At 39.7% G+C, this 19,046-nt stretch overlaps 1 protein-coding gene and 1 pseudogene across 26 annotated transcripts in view; one reads left to right on the top strand and one right to left on the bottom strand.

The window, feature by feature from the left end:
- Positions 1-18,682, bottom strand: part of Snap91 (synaptosome associated protein 91) — a 124,896-nt gene extending 106,214 nt beyond the window's left edge. For 14 of the 25 annotated variants that reach the window (XM_004860260.4, XM_087188091.1, XM_087188086.1 and 11 more), the window contains exons 1-2: positions 17,861-18,069; positions 16,857-17,016 (exon numbers count right to left, since the gene is read on the bottom strand). In XM_004860260.4, the coding sequence (XP_004860317.1) occupies positions 16,857-16,986 (130 nt within the window). In that variant the 5' untranslated portion in view covers positions 16,987-17,016; positions 17,861-18,069. The other 11 variants (XM_087188082.1, XM_087188087.1, XM_087188093.1 and 8 more) reach the window with 7 other exon arrangements.
- Positions 10,410-11,656, top strand: LOC147825000 (protein FAM170A-like; annotated as a pseudogene). Its single transcript, XR_015441563.1, has one exon. The product of XR_015441563.1 is annotated as a protein FAM170A-like (transcript).
- Positions 18,683-19,046: the final 364 nt, after the last annotated feature.

Below are 19,046 nucleotides of genomic sequence, written 5' to 3'. Positions count from 1 at the left end.
ATACACAAGCAAAAAATACCATGATGCCAAAAAAATAAAAAACAGTGAGTCTTGCAGCAGGACTTCTGAAGAAATCCTAACTCCTATCCTCATTAGCAGTGGGGCCTTGGATGGACGCCTCAACTTCAGTAGGCCTTGTTTTTCTCCTCTGTAAACTGCAGATGGGAGAATTCACCTTCCAGGAGCTTTATGAGGAAAGCAGCAAGCCACACATATGGTACATGGGCCAGGCAAAGCATGTGCTCACAAATTAGCCTCACCTTCACACCTAGAGAAGCCCTTCATTTTTTTCTTCTTTTAGGTCTTAGAGGAAAAGAGAGACTGCTAATGTATTTTACGTCAAACAAGTGTGTGTAGAATTATCTTAAATTTAAAAAGAAATCATACCCATGTAGGTACCCAAGTAGCAATTTAGAGAAAATGTCTTAGGTGCTAAAACACAAATATGCTGTGTATTACTCATGTTCAAGGTGAATATCAGACTTCATGCCTAGAGAAAGTTTAAATTTTAAATGCAAAATCCAAAACATCCTTTCCCTGTCTCACAATAGCTATAACTGTCTCCACTAATGTAAAAGATAAAATCAAGAACTATCTTTTGCTATCAAGCAGAGATGGAAAATCTCACCCCACCATGACCTATTCACACAAATAAATCATTGGATTACTAGATTATAAAGAAAAACCCACTGGTAGATGAAGCCTGGGCTTGGAAGCATCCATGAGAATGCCAGTTCTTGGCATCTTTGTAAATCCAGTGAGCATCTTGTTCTAGTACCCAGCATAGATAAATTGGCTAGACTAAGGATGACAAATTTGTTTCAGCTTAAGTCTTAACTACGATTGACAGTGGAAATTCAAGGCACTGTATATGGATGCAGTTTGAGGCCAAACCAAAGCTTTAAAGAGCACTAGGATCAATATGAAATATCTTCCAGGGATGAAGGACTATGCAGAGGATCCACTATCTGGCCATTAGTCATTCAGTTTTAGGATATCTGGCCTCACTGAAAAAAAGTAATAGTAGCCAGTTTTTTGCTGTATCTTAATAACTACACTACTATATCAGTGGAATCTACAGTGATCTCAGTGACATAAAAAGTATTTTTAAGATATAAGTGACAAATCATAGTCTAGTTTCATTTCCATGGGGATGAGTCAGTGCTGTGTGTTCACTTCTCTTGAACTCACAGCCAGGCTCCATTACTGAGCTTCCTCTGCATTTTGGTGAGGTCATTAACTGAGTTCTTGACAATGGATCATAGGTAAAAATGATGTCTAGAGCTGGTCCTACTCCTTTCTTTCTGTTTTCCTCATTAGCCAGATGCACAAACTTCAGTGGAAGACTCTTAAGCCATAAATAAATGAATATCTAAATTGAAGGAGCCACCCATGGCAGAATGCAATATGAGCAAGAAATAAAACTTGTATCAAGTCACTAGCTCTTGGGATTCCCAACAAGGTAGTTCTGGTTGAGACTGACACTTCTAGTATCATGCCACATAAGTAGATCAATTACTACCTGCATTAAGGAAATCAGCATTATTCCCTGTAATTTTGTAAAATGAAAAAATCAATTTTTCTCAGTGAGGCTATAAAGCTGTAAGCCTGGGAGCTTTAGTTTACTATGCTTCTAGAGTCACTGAGAAAGTTTGCAAGAATGAAGCAGTGCCAGGTTAATAGATTATAGTGAAATTCTATAATCAGATACAGGTGAACAAAGCAATGACACATTAAGGTACCTGTTCAAGACAGGTAGATAAAAATTATTCAGTATTAACTCTCATAGAATGTGTGGTTTGACCTCTTTGGGACTGAGCTTTCTCATTTGTAAAATTTAAGAAGCTGGATATCTTCTGTGGTGGATTAACTAATGGTCAACTTGTAACACTCAGCTGAACTGAATCAGCATGGTTTGGACATGGAAAATCCACCTGAGGACTGTTGCCAATAGCCATAAAAAGAGAGAGGGGAAGATCGGGGACTGTTGACTTTCCAGGAGAAGCTTGCTGAGGCTGGTTTTCCTGATGCTAACTTGGCTGTTCTCATTGGAGGAGGAGCTCAGGTCTTTGCTGTCACTGGGAATGGCTGCTGTTCTTGTCAGGGGAGCTCTGATCTTCGCTGTGAGCATCACTTCCTGGCTCCAGTATAGATCCCTCAGCCTGGTGGCACAAATCCTTCACTCCACCAGCACAGGTTTTCTGGCTTCCACCCCTGGCCTTTGGGCTTTCCGGGGGCAGATCCTCAATACAAACAAGCATGAGACACTGCTGTGGGCTCTAGGGCACTGGCTGGACTCATGGAGGACATTGCCTTGGACTCTAGGCCTTTGGCTGTACTTGGGTGGGACATTGCCATGGGATCTAGACCCTTGGTTGGATTCTCTGGGCCTCTAGTGTGTGGCTAATCTCTTGAACTCCTCCGTATTTGACTTTTTGGGTAAATATCATAAAACAATCTTATAAACTATGTGTCCCATATTAAATTTAATTCCCTTGCAGACTCTGACTACAACAACTTCTAAGATTGTATTCAACCTCAAGGGCCCTCCAGACCTGAATCTACCCACAGTTCAGGTGTCATCACTTGACATGCTCTTCCTTTCTAAACTCAGTCTTCCAGCAACACTCAACTTCTTTAATATACTATAATGTAACTTGTTTTCTATGAGCCTCTTCCTAGAGAGTAGTCTGCAATAGGCCTTGTCCATACCTCACTGACCTAAGGCTTAATATCACTTCCTCTTCCATGTTTCTCTTCCACTGTAGTCTTTACCTTCTCTATAAAACTTAATTTTTTGAATTATTTGTAATTATTTCTTTCATTTTCTGTCTCTCCTAAGTTGAAAGTTCTCTGGTTGGGCCAGGGATTTAGCTCAGTGGTTCTGGCACCTGCCTCGAAAGCGCAAGGTCCTGAGTTCGATCCCCGGTACCAAAAACAAACAAACAAAAAAAAAAAAAAAAGAAAGAAAGCTCTCTGGTACCAAGGACTGTGTGTATCTTGTTCAGAATGGAATCGATACCTCTTGGAATAATTCCTGGCATCTAGCAAATATCCTAATATTTGTTAAATGAATAAATAATGAGATTTTGCTAAATAAGCTACTGAAAGCCTCAATGCTGAAATTTCTACTTTCTCCAAATAGTCATTTAAAACCAAATTAAATATGTTGTCATTTATTGCACTTTTTACAAAGCCAAAAAAACCTTAAGTTTTAAGGTTAAGATCACTGCTGCTCTAAAGCCCTCAAGTTTTTTGTTTATTTCAGTGCTGGGGATTGAACCTAGAATAGGGTCTCACACCTGTTAGGTGAGTGTTTGTCAATGTACTACATCCCCAGCCCTACTCCTCAAGTTGTGAATGGTAATACTGTCAAGTTATTGAATAACATGACTAAATAGTGAATATCATTTCAATGCATTTTGAAAGTTTGTTGCCCCTTTTGAAATCATGCTTTTCTTTCATATCCATCCTTACCATGCACAATGTATATATTTATGAATTATAAAATGAGTAAAGCAATATTATCTAGACATAACCAATTCAAAACCAATCAAAGAATGTACATAAACAAAATGCTAATGAAGTATTTTATCTAATATTAATACCTAATCATTCAAATATCTAATCATGGACTATATGTCCCAAGAGAAGTATGTATGTGCTTTAAATCCACAACTAAAAAAATATGAATACAATTGTTGAAAATGTAACTTTTTTTTCCAATTGCTCCTTGTTCTAACTTTTCCTATCAAGGTTATAATTTTATTCAAATTGAATTTTAATCATATCACAAGAATACAAGTGTTGAGCGGCTATCAGGAAACACATATACAGTAAGCAATTTAACTAAAAAGTTTGTGACAAAAAAGTGTCTATAATTCAGGAAACATGAAGCATATAATAAAAATATCATAATTTAGCAAATAGTTACCAAAATCTGCTATCACTAGGTTTGGCGTTAGAGATGAAGCAGTCTGAAATAAACTTAAGACTAGAAAAAAACAACTACTAAACAGAATCTTATTGGAGCCTTGTAAATAAGGGAGAGGTATACACATGGGGGGGGCCACCTACACACTGAGAAATGCCCAAAGCTAGGTTTTACAAATGAGATTGACAATATGTTAAGGCACAAAAACATGTGCAAAGGCCTCAAAGTAATGCACAGTACAGTGACTCTAATGAATTAAAACAGTAGCTCAAGAATCAAATTTGAAGTGTGTATATAGGTGTGTGTGTTTGTGTATGCAGACAAGAACAAAAGATAGGCAATCAGGCTGACTCCATTTCCAGTATACAAGTGAACTATCAAAGAGAAAACATCTGATAATCTAGAAAAATACTGCAATTATCTTTCCATCCATTGGGCTGAAATCACAATAAAAGCAAGCCCCATGACCCTCTCCCCCCCAAAAAAAGTTTTCACAAAACCACACAGAGTAATACTAAAGAGAAGGTTGTTCTGAAGGCAGGTGTTAACCTCAGTAGTTTAGGGGCTCAAATCTTAACATCCTCCATGGCTATCAGGTGACAGGCCTTTGATACTAAGCAGGTGACTAGCTGGAGCTAAGACCTCCACATCTAGGATCCCTCTATGATTATAAAGTTAACTGTATAAAATAAAAAAGTATCTTTTAGCAAAAGAAGACAATAGAAAATAAGCCTATGCCCTGGGGGAATGAGGCAGAAAAAATCTCTAGGGTACTGATACCCACAGCTTTCCTTTTGTCCAATTTGGCAATTCTAACTTACACTACAGATCCACATTCCAATACCTAGAATCCTCAGGGACCACATATGGTTCAGAATTCATTATTTTTCAGATTCAAGAAACATATGATGGTGCATATGCCACATATTAATGCACTACTATAACATCAACTGCACAAAATAATGTGAAAATATTTTTGTAGCTTAATGTATGAACCTTTGTGATAGATAATTCAAAAACTATATAAGGTCAACTTTTATGACTAAATGATTCCTAAAATTAATTTTAGTTTTCTCAGTTTTTGGATTTTTCAAATTATGGATAAGACCTTGGCCTGCTGTGGATGGGAAGATCCAAGAGCTGAAATCAACTTAAAGTGCTCCCAGAATGGTATGGTAGCACCTGTGGGTCCTTTTGGAAACATACACAAATTCTCTCAAGGTGACCCTAGGGTTCCCAGGATTCTCACAGATGAGATTCTACCCAACACGATCACAGTCTATAATTACAAAACACATGAGGAAACACCATGATTGAAGGTCAAGTATATGTAACAACAGAAACAGAATTTCATGTACTAGATCTCCGAGATACAGAACATATAATTAGTTTTGTTAAAAATGGTAAATAAAAGAACTAGACATGTGAGCAAGAAATGTACATTATCCAAAAGTAAGAAAATCTGAAAAATTTCAAAACTTAAAAATATAAATACATAAAAAACTAAGGATATACAAAAGTGGATAATGCACAGCCAAAGAGAATTCATAAGCTTGAAGATACAGTAGCTAAAAACAAAGCATACTGAACAGAAAAGGAAACAGAAAAGAGCATTGAAAACAATGAAAGGTATATTTAGAGATATATGGATGTAATAAAATCTAACATATGTCTAATATTTGAAGGACAGAAAAAGAAGAGGAATGGATATAGGCAATAATCAATGATAACTGAGAGGCTGAAAATTTTCCAGAACTAATGAGAAACATTAATTATCAGGTTCTAGAAACACAAGTTCCAAACAGGGTAAACAAAAGGAAAGCCACATCTAGTCACATACATTACCAAAGTACAACATAAATAGAAAATTATAAAAGCAGCTAACACACACACACACACACACGCACACACGCACACGCACACACAAAGGGATTACCTAAAGGCAGGTAGATGGGTGAATTCTTAAGAGCAACAATATTATCTTCAAAGATAATATAGTGGTCATTCTAGAATTGCATATCCAGACTCACTATTTTTCAAAATCATGCATAAAATTAGATTTTTTTAAACCAAAACAGAGTTTACCAGTATGGAGAAGCAAGAGGCTAAATCACTCAAGATATATATGAAACTGCTACAGTGATAGTAGTACTAGTAGTCATGGTAGTTATAACAGCAGCAGTAATTGTACTAGTAACAGCAGTAGTAGCAGTAGTTATAACTGATTATTATTGTATATTTGTGTGTCAAATGCTAGGCTAGGTATTTTACATGCCTTTTTCCTTTTATCCATCATCAAAAGTGAGATAGGTATTATTATTAATCTTCATTTTACAGATGAAGTTTATTATTGATATAAACCAAGGCAGAAGACAGCTAAAGTGATTTCAAAGAGTTCTAAAATAATTGATCATCCACTGGATCTAAGAGATAACTCTCAGGTTAGTGGCTTGTTGAGTAGGCAATGATTGGTATCCAATAACAATTTTAATATTTCAAACATGAATTAAGCCAATCAAAGACATGGAATATCCAAATAGGTGTAGAAGTTGTGTACTTTGAAATGGTGAGATTACTGTTTCAAGAAGTTTAGTTGTGGGAAAGAAAGAAAAAAGCAGGGATGACAGGTTGCTTGTTGGAAGAAGTCACAGAGTCCAGAGACATTTGTATGTGGGTAGGGTGGGGTTTTTTTCGGGGGGGGTTGCTTATTTTAAGTGAACATACTTGGAAATGTTTATAAAGATATAGAATGAGAGATTAGAAATACAGATGACAGAGAAAATAACTCATGTAGAAGAGAGTTATAATTAAAAATAAAAGTGCTAACACTAGGAGAATGATCAAATGAAAACGCAAGAACTATACACAGCAGGAAAAGAGCTAGCTTCTATGTAGCTTCTCTCTCTCCTGAGTAGACAGGAATGGCACATCACAAAAGGTGTTAGAACACACTAGATACTTCTCTATGATGCATAAACTTATGTGCAATCAGTGGGGCAGGGGATCCTCACTCACTTGAGACAAATGAGAGAGCAAGAAAACACTGGTGAAAGAGTATGGACCTCAACGTACAAGTCTCTGGTTTGTGCTGTCACTCAAAGGAAGTGTCTATAAGAGTCAAAGGAAGAGTCTATAATATTTTACTCACATATCATTGTACAATTGGCACTAAAGTATCTCATTCAATTATTCTCTCCTTTATAAGAAAAAAATAGGGCTGGGGGTTTAGCTCAGTGGCACCATGCCTGCCTTGCAACCGCAAGGTTCTGAGTTTGATCCCCAGTACCAAAGAAAAGAGTAACACCCACATTATATAAATGCCTAAGAAAAAACACTCACATCCCTTTACAAACAAACAATACAAAATGCATTTCTCTAAAAAGAGAAATTTACAAAATAAATGAAATGGAATAATAAAAATTTTAATGGTGATACACGAGACTTTTCAAATTATGTAAATGCAATGATTATATTTGAAGGCACTGTCTGTAGATGCTGGCTCAGGCACTGAGTCACCAAAATACAATTCTGTAAGGAAGGTATCCTTAGTCCTCAGGAAATAGAGTCATATTCACTTCTGACCCTCTTTACTGAGTTAGTAAAATCAAGGTAAACTCTGAAGAAAACTATCAATCAACATGAAGGGTGGAGGTGAGATTTTTAAGGATATTTCTGAAAATAAACTAAGAGAAAGATACATGGCAACTAAGTGCATAAATTAAGTTATAGATAAGTATTCATCAGTCCTTCATTAAATATTAAAACAAGTGTGGCAACATACCAAAATTCTAGATTTTAATCTAAAATGCTACAAGTGAATATTTCAATTATGATTTCATATATTTCCCGAATACACATTTTTTAAATTACCAAAGCAACATTTAAAAACTCAATTTTTTGAGGGCTGGGGTTCTTGGGTTCAATCCATAACACCAAAAAGAAATAAAAGAAACCAATTTGAGTTACAAATTTTCTATTGTTCTAAGAAAGTATCTATCAACCACATTGATCACTGTGTTAGTCACTTTCCCATTGCTGGGAGAAAATACCCAATTCTTGCAACTTATAGAAGGAGAGGTTTGTTTCCTTCAGTTTCTAGTGGGTTCAGTCCATGGTTGGCTGGCTCCAGGCAGAAACAGCATAGTGGAAGGGCATGGTGGAGGAACATGCTCAACCCATTGAAGCCAGGAAACAGACAGTGAAAGGATGAGCCAGGGGCAAGAATATACCCCTCCCCCAAGTTATGTCCTCTCAGGACCCACCTCCAACCAGGCTCCACCTCCTAACAGCATATTCACCCATGAACTCATCAATGGCTTAAACCACTGATAAGTATGTATCACACCTCTATAATCTAATCACTTTCCAAAAGCCCCACCTCTGAATAGATGAGACTTTTGGGGGAACATTTTAGATCTAAACTATAACAATCACAACTGAGAAAAAATATTTAAAGTGATCCAAATATATTCAATATTATAGCATACAAAAAAAAAAGATTCCTCCAAAAATGAGCAAGTGAAAAGATCTAGAAAAAATCCTTGCCTGAGGCACGGTGCCACTGAGCTAAATCCCTGGCCTCACAAAGATACTTGTAAACAAAACACAACAAATCATTAAAAAGATGTCTCAACATATGTAAATCAACAAATGTAAAATACCATGTAAACAAAAGGGCAAAAGTCAAGTAATTACTTCAATAGGTGCAGAAAAGGCCTCTGACAAAATCCAAACCTCCCTTTGTGATAAAAAAAAAACTTGATGAAAATATGCATACAAAGTTCTTTACCTCAAACTGATAAAAGCCATTTATGATAAACCTACTGTCAATATTTTAGCACTTTATTTTTCAGAGCTCTGAATTTTTTGTATTTATTTCTTTACATTGCCTTATCATCCCTGTCTTGGAATTCTCGTTTACTGACTGTAACTGGCAAAGTTTTATTTACCTTTTGGTTTCTTGGTTTTTTGAAACAGGGTCACATTTTGTAGTTCAGACTGGCCATGAACTGACCATAGTCTAGGCTGACCTCAAACTCTGAACCATCTTCCTGCCTCAGCCTCCTGAGTCCTGGGGTCACAGGCGTGAACCACCACGCCCAGCTGTTGTCAAGGTTTTATAGCATTAAATAGTCTTGTGTAATTGTTCTGCCCCTTGGTTAATGTTTAATTTCAAAGTGGAGTTTTTGTTTATTTCATTCTACTTTGTTTAATTCAATATGTTTCATAGCAGCTGTGACATTTTTCCTTTTTTATTCACCTTTTGCTTTCTATTCTTATACTACTGTATTTTACTATAGAATCTGTGATTCTCTCTGACTTTACCTTGGTAGGCTAGGCCAAGAAATGCACCCTCTCTTCCCATCACTCCACAAAATGTCAATCTCCTATTTGCAGAAACATATGGATATGCTACTTTGTATATTAACCAAAGAATGTGTGAAAGTGAAAGATTATCATGGACTATCTGGGTGACAGACGGGAGATGTGGCAGTATAAGCAGAGGTTAGAGTGATGCTCCTTGAAGAAAGTGAAGAATAGACGAGGACTGCACACAGCTTCTGAAACCTAGAAACCTCTGCCCCTGGAAAATGATAACAACCACAGAGAGAACTGATAGGGTAAAGGAGGCTGCAGGAGGATAAGCCACTGCCTGGGACTCATGGTAATTACTAGAGAGGAAACACAGTTTGACCTTAAAAGATGCAGTATGTTCTACACACAATGGAAGGTAAAATAAAGCTGTCTCAGAGTTCAAACTCTACAGGACACAGATATTCCAAAAGACAGACTGGGGGCTGGCACAAAATCAAGGAGAATGAGACTGTCAACCACAAGAACAGAATTCCTGATGAAGACCAGGTTTGGTGTAGTCAAAATTGAGTCTCTTCCAGCTATCAGGGAAGTGATGAAGAAGAGTGGCAAAGGAGACAGGTTGGATTGGGGAAATACATGAGAATGTACATAGTAGCAGGAGAAATTTAATAAATTCTGGAATTATTTGGATTTATGAGGTACTCTCAAATATGCACCTCTATTATAATATGTATCTGATGTGTATTTCCAGATAACTTAAATAGTAACACTATGATGTAATATTTACTAATTTCCATGATAGAAGCATGGTTCTAAACCTTCCATATCCTTGGGGTTGGGAAGATTCAGAAGTACAGTATCCCTAGACACATCAAAGGATTTCCTTTGTTTAATCAATATCATCTATTACACTTTGGGTATGAAAGTTCAAGTCAGTGACAGATGAACTTAGGCAACAGATTAAGCAATCCTGCAGTGCTGTGAATACTGGTGGGGTCCTGGAACACCATGGATGTCATCAATAGGTCATAGAACCCTGCTGAGGCCTTAGCCTTAGTGATAACTGGTATCATACCAACCAGGGTATCATACTGAGCATTACAAAGGACAGTGATCTGGTGAACAGATAGTGTCTTCTTTGCTTTTTTTTTTTGGTGTATACATTTAATTTCTTATCATTACTAATAATTCTCTGAGAACAGTCTCAGATAGACTCCTACTTGATATCAGCAATTCTGCAAAGAGTTGAACCATGAAACATAGAAGAAAAAACAAGGGAGAAGAAATTCTTAAAACCACCTGTGAAAAAGTCAAGGGGTACAAGAGGAAAGTTGGATTTACAAGATGTTCTGCAGGGTAGTGCCAAGGTACTGACCCGAACTCAAGGCCACAAAGTGATGGACAGTTCTTCCTCAACCTCAGGGGACTTCTCCTATGAAGACAAATTCTTGGATGCAGAACTGCATGACTCTCCAGAGGATGCCGCTGAGACACATGAGATGGTCCCAAGTTCAAATCTGGATGCAGGAGAGAATTTCTCAGACTCAGAACATTTGCCCTGCATCTCTTCTTCAAGCAAGTGCATTTCTATGGACCAGGATGGTCCTGGATCCTCCAAGAGGCTTTTAAATCAAGATTTGATGGACAGGGAGAATTTCTCCTTCATGGCACATTCCCTTTTACCTTCCTCCTTGGCCAATAGCCCCTCAGAGTCTGCAACATCTATTGAAAACAAAAGAGTCATGAATGTTTACTATAAGCCTGTCCCAATGAAAAGGGGTATGGCTACCTTGGGGGATACAGAAGAAGATTTGAAGCTCCCCACAAAGATGACAAGAATAGGAAAAATTATTTGTCCTGAGAAGATCCCTTGAAAAGCCAGCCTCTCTTATGTGTGGCTAAGAGACATCCTAACTGACAGTGAAAATGGCTTGCACAGGGAAGGTCAAGAGGAAAGGGAAGAGGCTGAGAAGCCACCTGAGAATCTGGCCCAGGATTCGGGGCTGGAGGACCTGTATAGTGGCTTCAGGTGCATGGGCTGCTACCAGGTCTTCCCCAATATGCAGATGCTTAAGAAACACCTGGAGCGTGGGGTTAAGGGTGGTGCTTCATGCTTTAGTTTTGCATTTGCCAAACTAAGGAACAAAACGAAGCAAAGCAAGAGAATCACAGAGGGGGAGGATAGCAATATGACATCTGGAGGCGCTATGGAGAAACTGTTGAGGTTCTTGTTACTTTTGGCTTTTTACATTTTTTTTGTTTTACTATTATAATAAATAGAAACTAAATCATAAAAAAAAAACACCTTGCCTGGCATGGTGATTCACTTCTGTAATCCTAGTACTCAGGAGGCTGAAGCAAGAGGATCACTGTGAGTTTGAGGCCAACCAGGATTACATAGTTCAAGAGAAGCCTGAACTGCACAGCTAGGCTGGCCTCAAATTCGCAGAAATCCTTTTGACTAAGCCTCCTGCATCCTGGGACTAGAGGCATAAACCACCACACCTGGCTTGTTTAAATACTTTTAAATTTTCTTTAAAGTGTGTTCCCTCCTATTACTTATGACTCTTTGCCACTCTTGCTTCCCCTTCTGCTACCAATCCCTGAACATCACATGATCTTTTTTTCTCCCCTTCTGGGTTACTGAGCACCATCCAAGAATATCACAGAAACTGAGCATCTTCCGAGAATATCATAAGAGCACAAAGTTTGGACTCCTTATATTATATGTATAATATAAACACTATCAGATTAAATGCTTTTCTGAAGTATATGTCCCCTATGTCTTGACTGTCTAAAAAATAATATAATAATCTGATTTAAACCATCTCCTACTGGAGCTGAAATCAAGAAGGAACAGAATGTACACTGGTGTAAGAGAATGTGCTTAGATAATAAATAGTTAAGTGAGAACAAATGAAATCAAAGTTAGTATACTTCTCATATTGAAAATTATCCTAGTGTTCAGTAATATTTCATACATTGTTCTACTTAATTTTAGTCATAAGCTTTGCTTACTTTTTTCATCTTTCAGCACACAGAGTTATCACCAATATAAATATATGTTATCCACTGAACTAAAATGCAAATTGCATTTCTTTAAATCAAAATATATTTTTCTTTTTTTCTAAATCAAAGCATATTTATATGTACTAAGCAAATTTATATAAATTAACTTTTAAGTTTAAATTTTTGTTCTATTTTTACTCATAAAATTTCTTACTATTTTGCTTTTTCTTTTGCGATAGGGTTTGCTGCATGTTCTAGGCTAGCCTTGAACTCACAAGCCTCTTACCTTAGCCTCCCAAGTGCTGGGATTATAGGCATATGCCACTATGCCCAGCTTTCACAGATATTTTATGAATAAAATTAAAGCAGCTGGAATTTTATGGTACTTTGCCAGTATTTTCTTAGAATCAAATACAGTCTATATCCTGTACTACCTTTATCAGATAGTCTTATAAGAATCATAATCTTATTTTTTTCCATTAAGTTTATTGGTACATTTTAGGTATACAATACAATTATTCATCATTGGGAGCTTATACCTTTACATGATATATCTTGGTTCTTATTTTTTCCCCATTTCCCTGCCCTCCCTTCAACATAATCTTATTTTTTATTAATTTTGGGAAAGTAAAAAAAAAAAAATCTCAAACATAAGATTCAGAACTTGAAGCACTTGCTTTTTATGTGGGTTAAACTAATTACTAAAAACCCTCAAGTAGTTTAATGTGGGAAAAATGTGATTATTGATAACCAAGTTGACTTTCCAATAGGTTGGGTTTGATATTAATAATAATATATGTTTGAATTTTGACTATCTTAAATAGTGTGACACATATAACAATGTAGTACATATAGAAATTGATCGTAAGCACTATTAATTGAAAGGAATCTTATACGAGGATTGCAAAACTTTCCAAATTTCTCCGTACAGGTGCTTCCTTGGGCCTATTCTATTATATTTATTTGAAACCCTGCATAGTACTTTGTTGTCCTGGTGGATTTTTTACTTTATTTTTAACTGGCACTATTTGTTACCCATCCACTACAAAACAGAGCAGGAAAACCCACTGAAGTGTAAAACAGTTGTAATCAAGAAGGTACATTATTTGTTGAGTTCTGGATGTTTTATAGGCACAATTTACAAGTGAAAGGTGAGGACATACAGTACATATGTTTGCAAAAAAATAAAACATGTCAAAGTAACACTGATTAGGTCTTTAAGTTTCACATGCGAAGGTCAACACTATTCTAGTAGACAGAATATGAACCAAAAGTTTTACATAATCCAAAAGTACTATAAAATACATGACTCTTATTTGGATTATCAAAATATATGAAACCCTTTAAATTTAACATATAACTGCTGACTGTGGTTACGGTCTTTTGAATCTTTTTCTTTCAAGAAGAAAATCTGTTATTATGTTATTAATGAAAAGAAAAAGTTCTGAGTATATATGCAGAGTTTCATTTTACTTTCACCGTTTAATCATATGCAATTCTGCCTCTACTATGTTAACAAGTCATTTCTTCAAACATATAAATCATATACCATTAAGCATTAATTTACAGGTCCAGGGATTTAGCTCAGTGGTTTTGCCGCCTGCTGCGCAAGCGCAAGGACCTGAGTTCAATCCCCAGTACCAAAAAAAAAACCAAAAAAAGAAGAAGCATTAATTTATAAATCACTAAAATTAACAATTTTCTTGAAATTTCTACCTAAAGGATTATCTTCTAAACCAGTACTTTATATAATATTAAATACACATTTTATAAAGATTCTGAGTCCAATTAATCCAATAGTTTAAAAAAACACAGAACCATAAACTTTATTCTAATTATCTACCAACCGAAACTCTGAAGTAAAACATATTAACAAGTCAAACTAAAAATAAATTTTTGTTTCAAACCTCCAAACTCTACGTTTGCTTTGTTCTCCCACCCAGTGAAATATCAACTACTTAAGAATGCTTTCATTCTTATAGACAAACTTTAGTTATGTATTTGCATGTTTTAAAAACAAGTGTGATTCACTTTTTTAAAAAGTTTTGATTGTTATTTTTTTTCAGTTTTTATTTCTTATGAGTATAACTAGTATGTTATGTAAACCCTGTGCATAAATTCCCTAGGCAGGCTATTGCCTTTTTTTTTTCAGGCTATTGCTTTTTAAAGGAACTACTTCACAAGAAATTTTGAGGAGAGATGTATTCTTACAATACATATAATTTATATACTCAGTTTTCCCTTTAATCACATTTCTTAGAATAGGACACAGTGGTAGTGTGACACCTATCTTTCCAAATTCCACCAAAGGTTGGTTTTAAATAGAAGATAATTTATTTTATTACTTATTAGAAAAATAAAAAACATTGAAAAGAAAAACCTCTAACTGTATTATTACTCATTGTTTGGTTTTACTCTTTTCTATGACAGAATTTTAATAATGTTCATGCAGAGAGGCCACAACATGGGTAAGGCTTATGATGCTCAATTTTACACAAAGCCAGCCAAGCAGGGTGGATGTTTTGGAGATTAGAGCAGTTAGGCTAATATGGTTCCTTTCTTCTCCTCATAAATAGAGAATATTATTAAATAAACTTCAGATGACAATGACAGTTAAATGCATGGTTAAAAACTATGGAATTTTATTATCCTCGTTGAACCTATATGGTGACCAATTAATAATATAAAGCTCAGTGCCTGGCATCTAGTAACTGTTCAATACATGTTTAGCTTATATGATTATTCATATTAATAATTAAACACCAGCTCATACTTCAGCTGCTTTCTGTTAACATGGAATCTTCCTCCTATGTTCCATATCTTCAAAATTACCCTAACCACTAATATGCGCTGACATCACTGGAAAACTTTTAAAAGACTTTTCCAGATCTAAAACATTAAAATGACTAAACTTTTGGATCTGAAAAGTTGGTCTTTATCTGAATGATGTCTTCATGAAATGCCCAAACCCATAAATGTGTTCCAAACCTACACCTTTTATATTATGAGAATTTTCTAGACTGATATACACTGTTAAGACATGAGTCATCCTTTCATGGGGAAACTGATGGAAAAATGGCTAAATGATTCAGCATGCTGCAGCAAAATGAGCTGGTCATGAATTTATAATTTCTACTTCACTTAGGTGTCCTAGCCCTGGAGGCCTCTCCTACCCTGCGTTGCATGTATAACACATAACACTGTAATCAATAAATTTTGTTAAATATTCCCTCAGGAAAGGAGTGACTTTTTTTCTTCTCAGAAGAGGTTCTAGAAAAAAATTATTCAGTGGTATGAGACAACAGGTCAGAAGGCTGAACAACTCTTACAATGTCCAGTTGTAAGCTTTCTCAAGCTTTGCTTGTGCGGATGATAAGGCTGGACTTGGTTTTAACAATGGTGCCATTTTCTCAGCTGCACAAGAGACAGTGGGGGATGGACTGAAGCTAAAGGAAACCCGAAAAATGGGCAAAGGAAGCCAGGTTGGGAATTGGGCATGACTATACCTGTGTTTCTCATCCCTACAAACTTCATAACCAAAGATCCTAAGCAGGTCAAAAAGACTGACCAAAACAGAAAACACCAAAATATATTCTGATATAATCTTACTTATAAGGAGCCTCACTACCCAAAGCAAGTGAGTTGTTTTTTAAGTGTCCTTATTTACCCTTCATAGTAACAAAATATTTATATGTTACTCAAATGAAACAATTCAGAAATATGCAGATCTCAAAACCAGAATAAAGTCTGGTTTATTCATGTAACCAATACGAAAAAAAAGAGAACTAAATATTTCATCTAAAATTGCACCATCTCCAATGGTGAGAAAGTATATCCATTTTGTCAGCATGGGACAGTCACTACACCCAGCATTTTCTGAGAATGGGATAAAGAAGTGTGCCAGGATGTGTAAAACAAAATTGCCATCATCTATGAAGTGTCATTTCCTCATTTGATAGCTTGAATTCATTTCAATTTCGTGTGGTGCATCACACCCACACCCACAGACAGACAGACACACAAACGCACGTACGCACTCCCTCAGCAGCAACACTGAAAATGAGTAAACTGTTTAAGAATTATTCAAAATGTATGTAGGAACCAACTAGGATGACAAGTCTGACCTTCCTTGAATTTATCTTTTCCCCTATTTTGACTGATTTCCCTTAACCTGGAGGAGGGAGGATAGTGAAGAAAGGAAGAAATAGGACACAAAAAGCATCTATCCGGCGGGGATTTAGCTCAGTGGTTCTGCCACCTGTCTCACAAGCGCAAGGTCCCAAGTTCGATCCCCGGTACCAAAAAAAGAAATAAAGAAAAGAAAAGCATCTAATCCATTTGTACAATTTCGTGTGTGTGTGTGTGTGTCCCATCCACCAAGACCTTGGAGGTCAACACAAGGAAAACATGGCTCAAAAGGCAAGGTTCAAGGGCTGACCAAAGGCAACACTTTCACAGCTGGAGAGTTCCAGCTCAATGGCAACCCGAGGGGAAGTTCCAAGAACTGCTGCATAACCTACTGCCAGCCCAGGCCGTGCTGCTGGCAACCGGGCACCTCTGCCGTGCGCATGTCCCACTTATATAAAGAGATGCTTACAGTCCAGGTGCTTCTTCTTGGGGCCCATCACCTCATGAGTGGTGGCTTTGCAGACCGCTCTGGCTACCGCAGAGCCTGTCACGCTGTACTGAGCGGCGGCGATCCGATCCGTGAGCGTTTGGCCCGACATCTTCTCCAGTCCTGTCTACTGCCTCCTCTTCTGCAGGAAAGAAGGGGAGATGGTCCCGCTTTCCACACACCCTACCCTACGAGCACCCAGGCCTTGCCTCCTCCAGCCGCGTGGCGGCTCTCTCCTCCTCCGACCCCGCCCTGGCACCACCTCTCGGTCCAGCAGGGAGAGCTTCAAGGCCCCTGCTCCTTCAACTCGGCCCACGGTGTGCAAGCCCTGAGAGCGGCCTTTAGGGAACCTCCGTGGGGCCCTCATTCCCCCTCACCCTCATGCACTTCTCTGCCCTTCGGTCAAGGAGCACTTTTCCTACGACCCGATTCCCGGTGCTGGACTAGCCCCAGCGTGCGTCGGGGTTATTCCTTGGGCATCGCGCCCACCGGTCGCCCACCTCCCACCTCCCCGTGCCGCAGTGTTTTCCGCTGGCAGCCCGCAGGCTTTGGAGAGTGAATCTAACACTCAGCGCTAGCCACCTCCCTCCTCCCACTGGAGCTGCTGCAGCAATGGGGTCGACCTCCCTCGTTCGCGCTGGAGATTATCCTAATGTTGCGCCATGTTATACCCTCACCTCCCCTTCCTTCCTCGCCCAGTGTCCCCAAAGCCCTGCCGAGGCCTCTGCCCGGGCCCCCTCCCCCTCACCCCAAATCGCCGCCGCAGGGTCCGCCCTGGGGCTCTGCGGAGGCGCCGAGGCTCTTCGCGCCTCACCCTTCCCGGCTGTGGAGCGGGGCTGGGCTGACAGCCCAGCCCCCGCCCGCCCTGGCGCGCGCCGCGGAGCTGTCACCAGCCGCTGCCCTTCTGCGAGCCCTCGGATTAGCCTCTCCGGTCCCCGCGCGGCCGCCCACAGGGAAGGGGGCCGAGCCCAGAGGCGGGTACTCACCGCGCCCCTGGAGCGGCGCCGCCCGCCGCAAGATGAGCGGAGCTCGGCCCCGAGGGAAGCCGCGACGGTGGGTGTGTGCGGTTGCGCGAGGACCCGGTCCCTGGGGCGCGATGCCTCCCGCCCTGGCCGGGCCCCCGCCCTCAGCTCCGCGGTCCCTGCGCCCGCCGCCCACCACCTCCCCCGCCAGCGCCGCCGCGTCTCCCCAGCGCTCCGCTCTGCGTCCCATCCCCGCCCCCACCTCGGCTGTGGCTCCTCCGTGCGGTCAGGTGACGGCGGCGGCCAAACCCGGCGAGCCCTCTGCTGAGCGCCTCGCGGCCCCCTCCCAGCTACTCACACACGCCGGCCCCCGGCCGCGAGCTTAGAGGCGAAGGGGGCCGCGCGCGAGCATCCCCGACCTGCGCCTGTAAGGAGAGGCGGTGGGGAGCGGGGGAGCCGAAGCCGACGCCCAGCCAGCCACCCCGCCACTCTCCGCTCGGCGCCCAGCACCCGCTCCGTGCGCCAGCCCCGCACCGGACGCACTGCCGCGCGCGCCGCACACACCTGCTCGCCACTCCGGGACGCGCCCTGCGCGGCGCCGGCGTCGGGCTGCCGAGCTCGCCGGCTGCTCGGTTCTGCTCGGTGAAGGCCAAAGCAAGGACGGCGTCGCGCGCTGCCGGGAGGGCCCAGCCCCTTCTCCCCCACACTCTCGTCTCAGACACGCCCGCCTGTCAAAGGCCACCTCCTAGATGGGCTGTCGATTTTACAAGTCACATTCTGCGGGCCAGCCGCGACCGTTACCTGTGCGCTCTCTGCTCCTTGATGCTGCTCGACTTGTCTCAGTTACAACCGGGAGCCGGTGGGCAGGTAATTCTAGCCACTTTAGTTTTAAATGGATACTGCGGTCTGAAGCAGGGACGAGTAATTAACAAAATCATTAATGGAGTTCCAGAGTACATTCCACAGCAATCATTTGCATCCTTAAAAAGTAATTTCTGCCAATTAAATAAAGCATTTGAATATCTTATGTCATTTGATTCTGGAGTGTGTATTATTTGCATTGTATGTATAAATTTCTAAACAGAAATTTGGAGTTGGTGAATAACTTCATTGAATTAACCTATTTTAAAAAATCTTCACAACAGAATCAAAACCAGATCATTTGTGAATTTCCCTAACCTCTTTACTGTCCGCAGGAGACTTCTGTTCA

The sequence above is a fragment of the Heterocephalus glaber genome, unplaced genomic scaffold (assembly GCF_053883595.1).
Source record: "Heterocephalus glaber isolate CG9 unplaced genomic scaffold, H.glaber_assembly_v1.0 deba00001523, whole genome shotgun sequence".
NCBI lineage: Eukaryota > Metazoa > Chordata > Mammalia > Rodentia > Bathyergidae > Heterocephalus > Heterocephalus glaber.
This window is presented reverse-complemented; position numbering and strand designations above follow the sequence as displayed.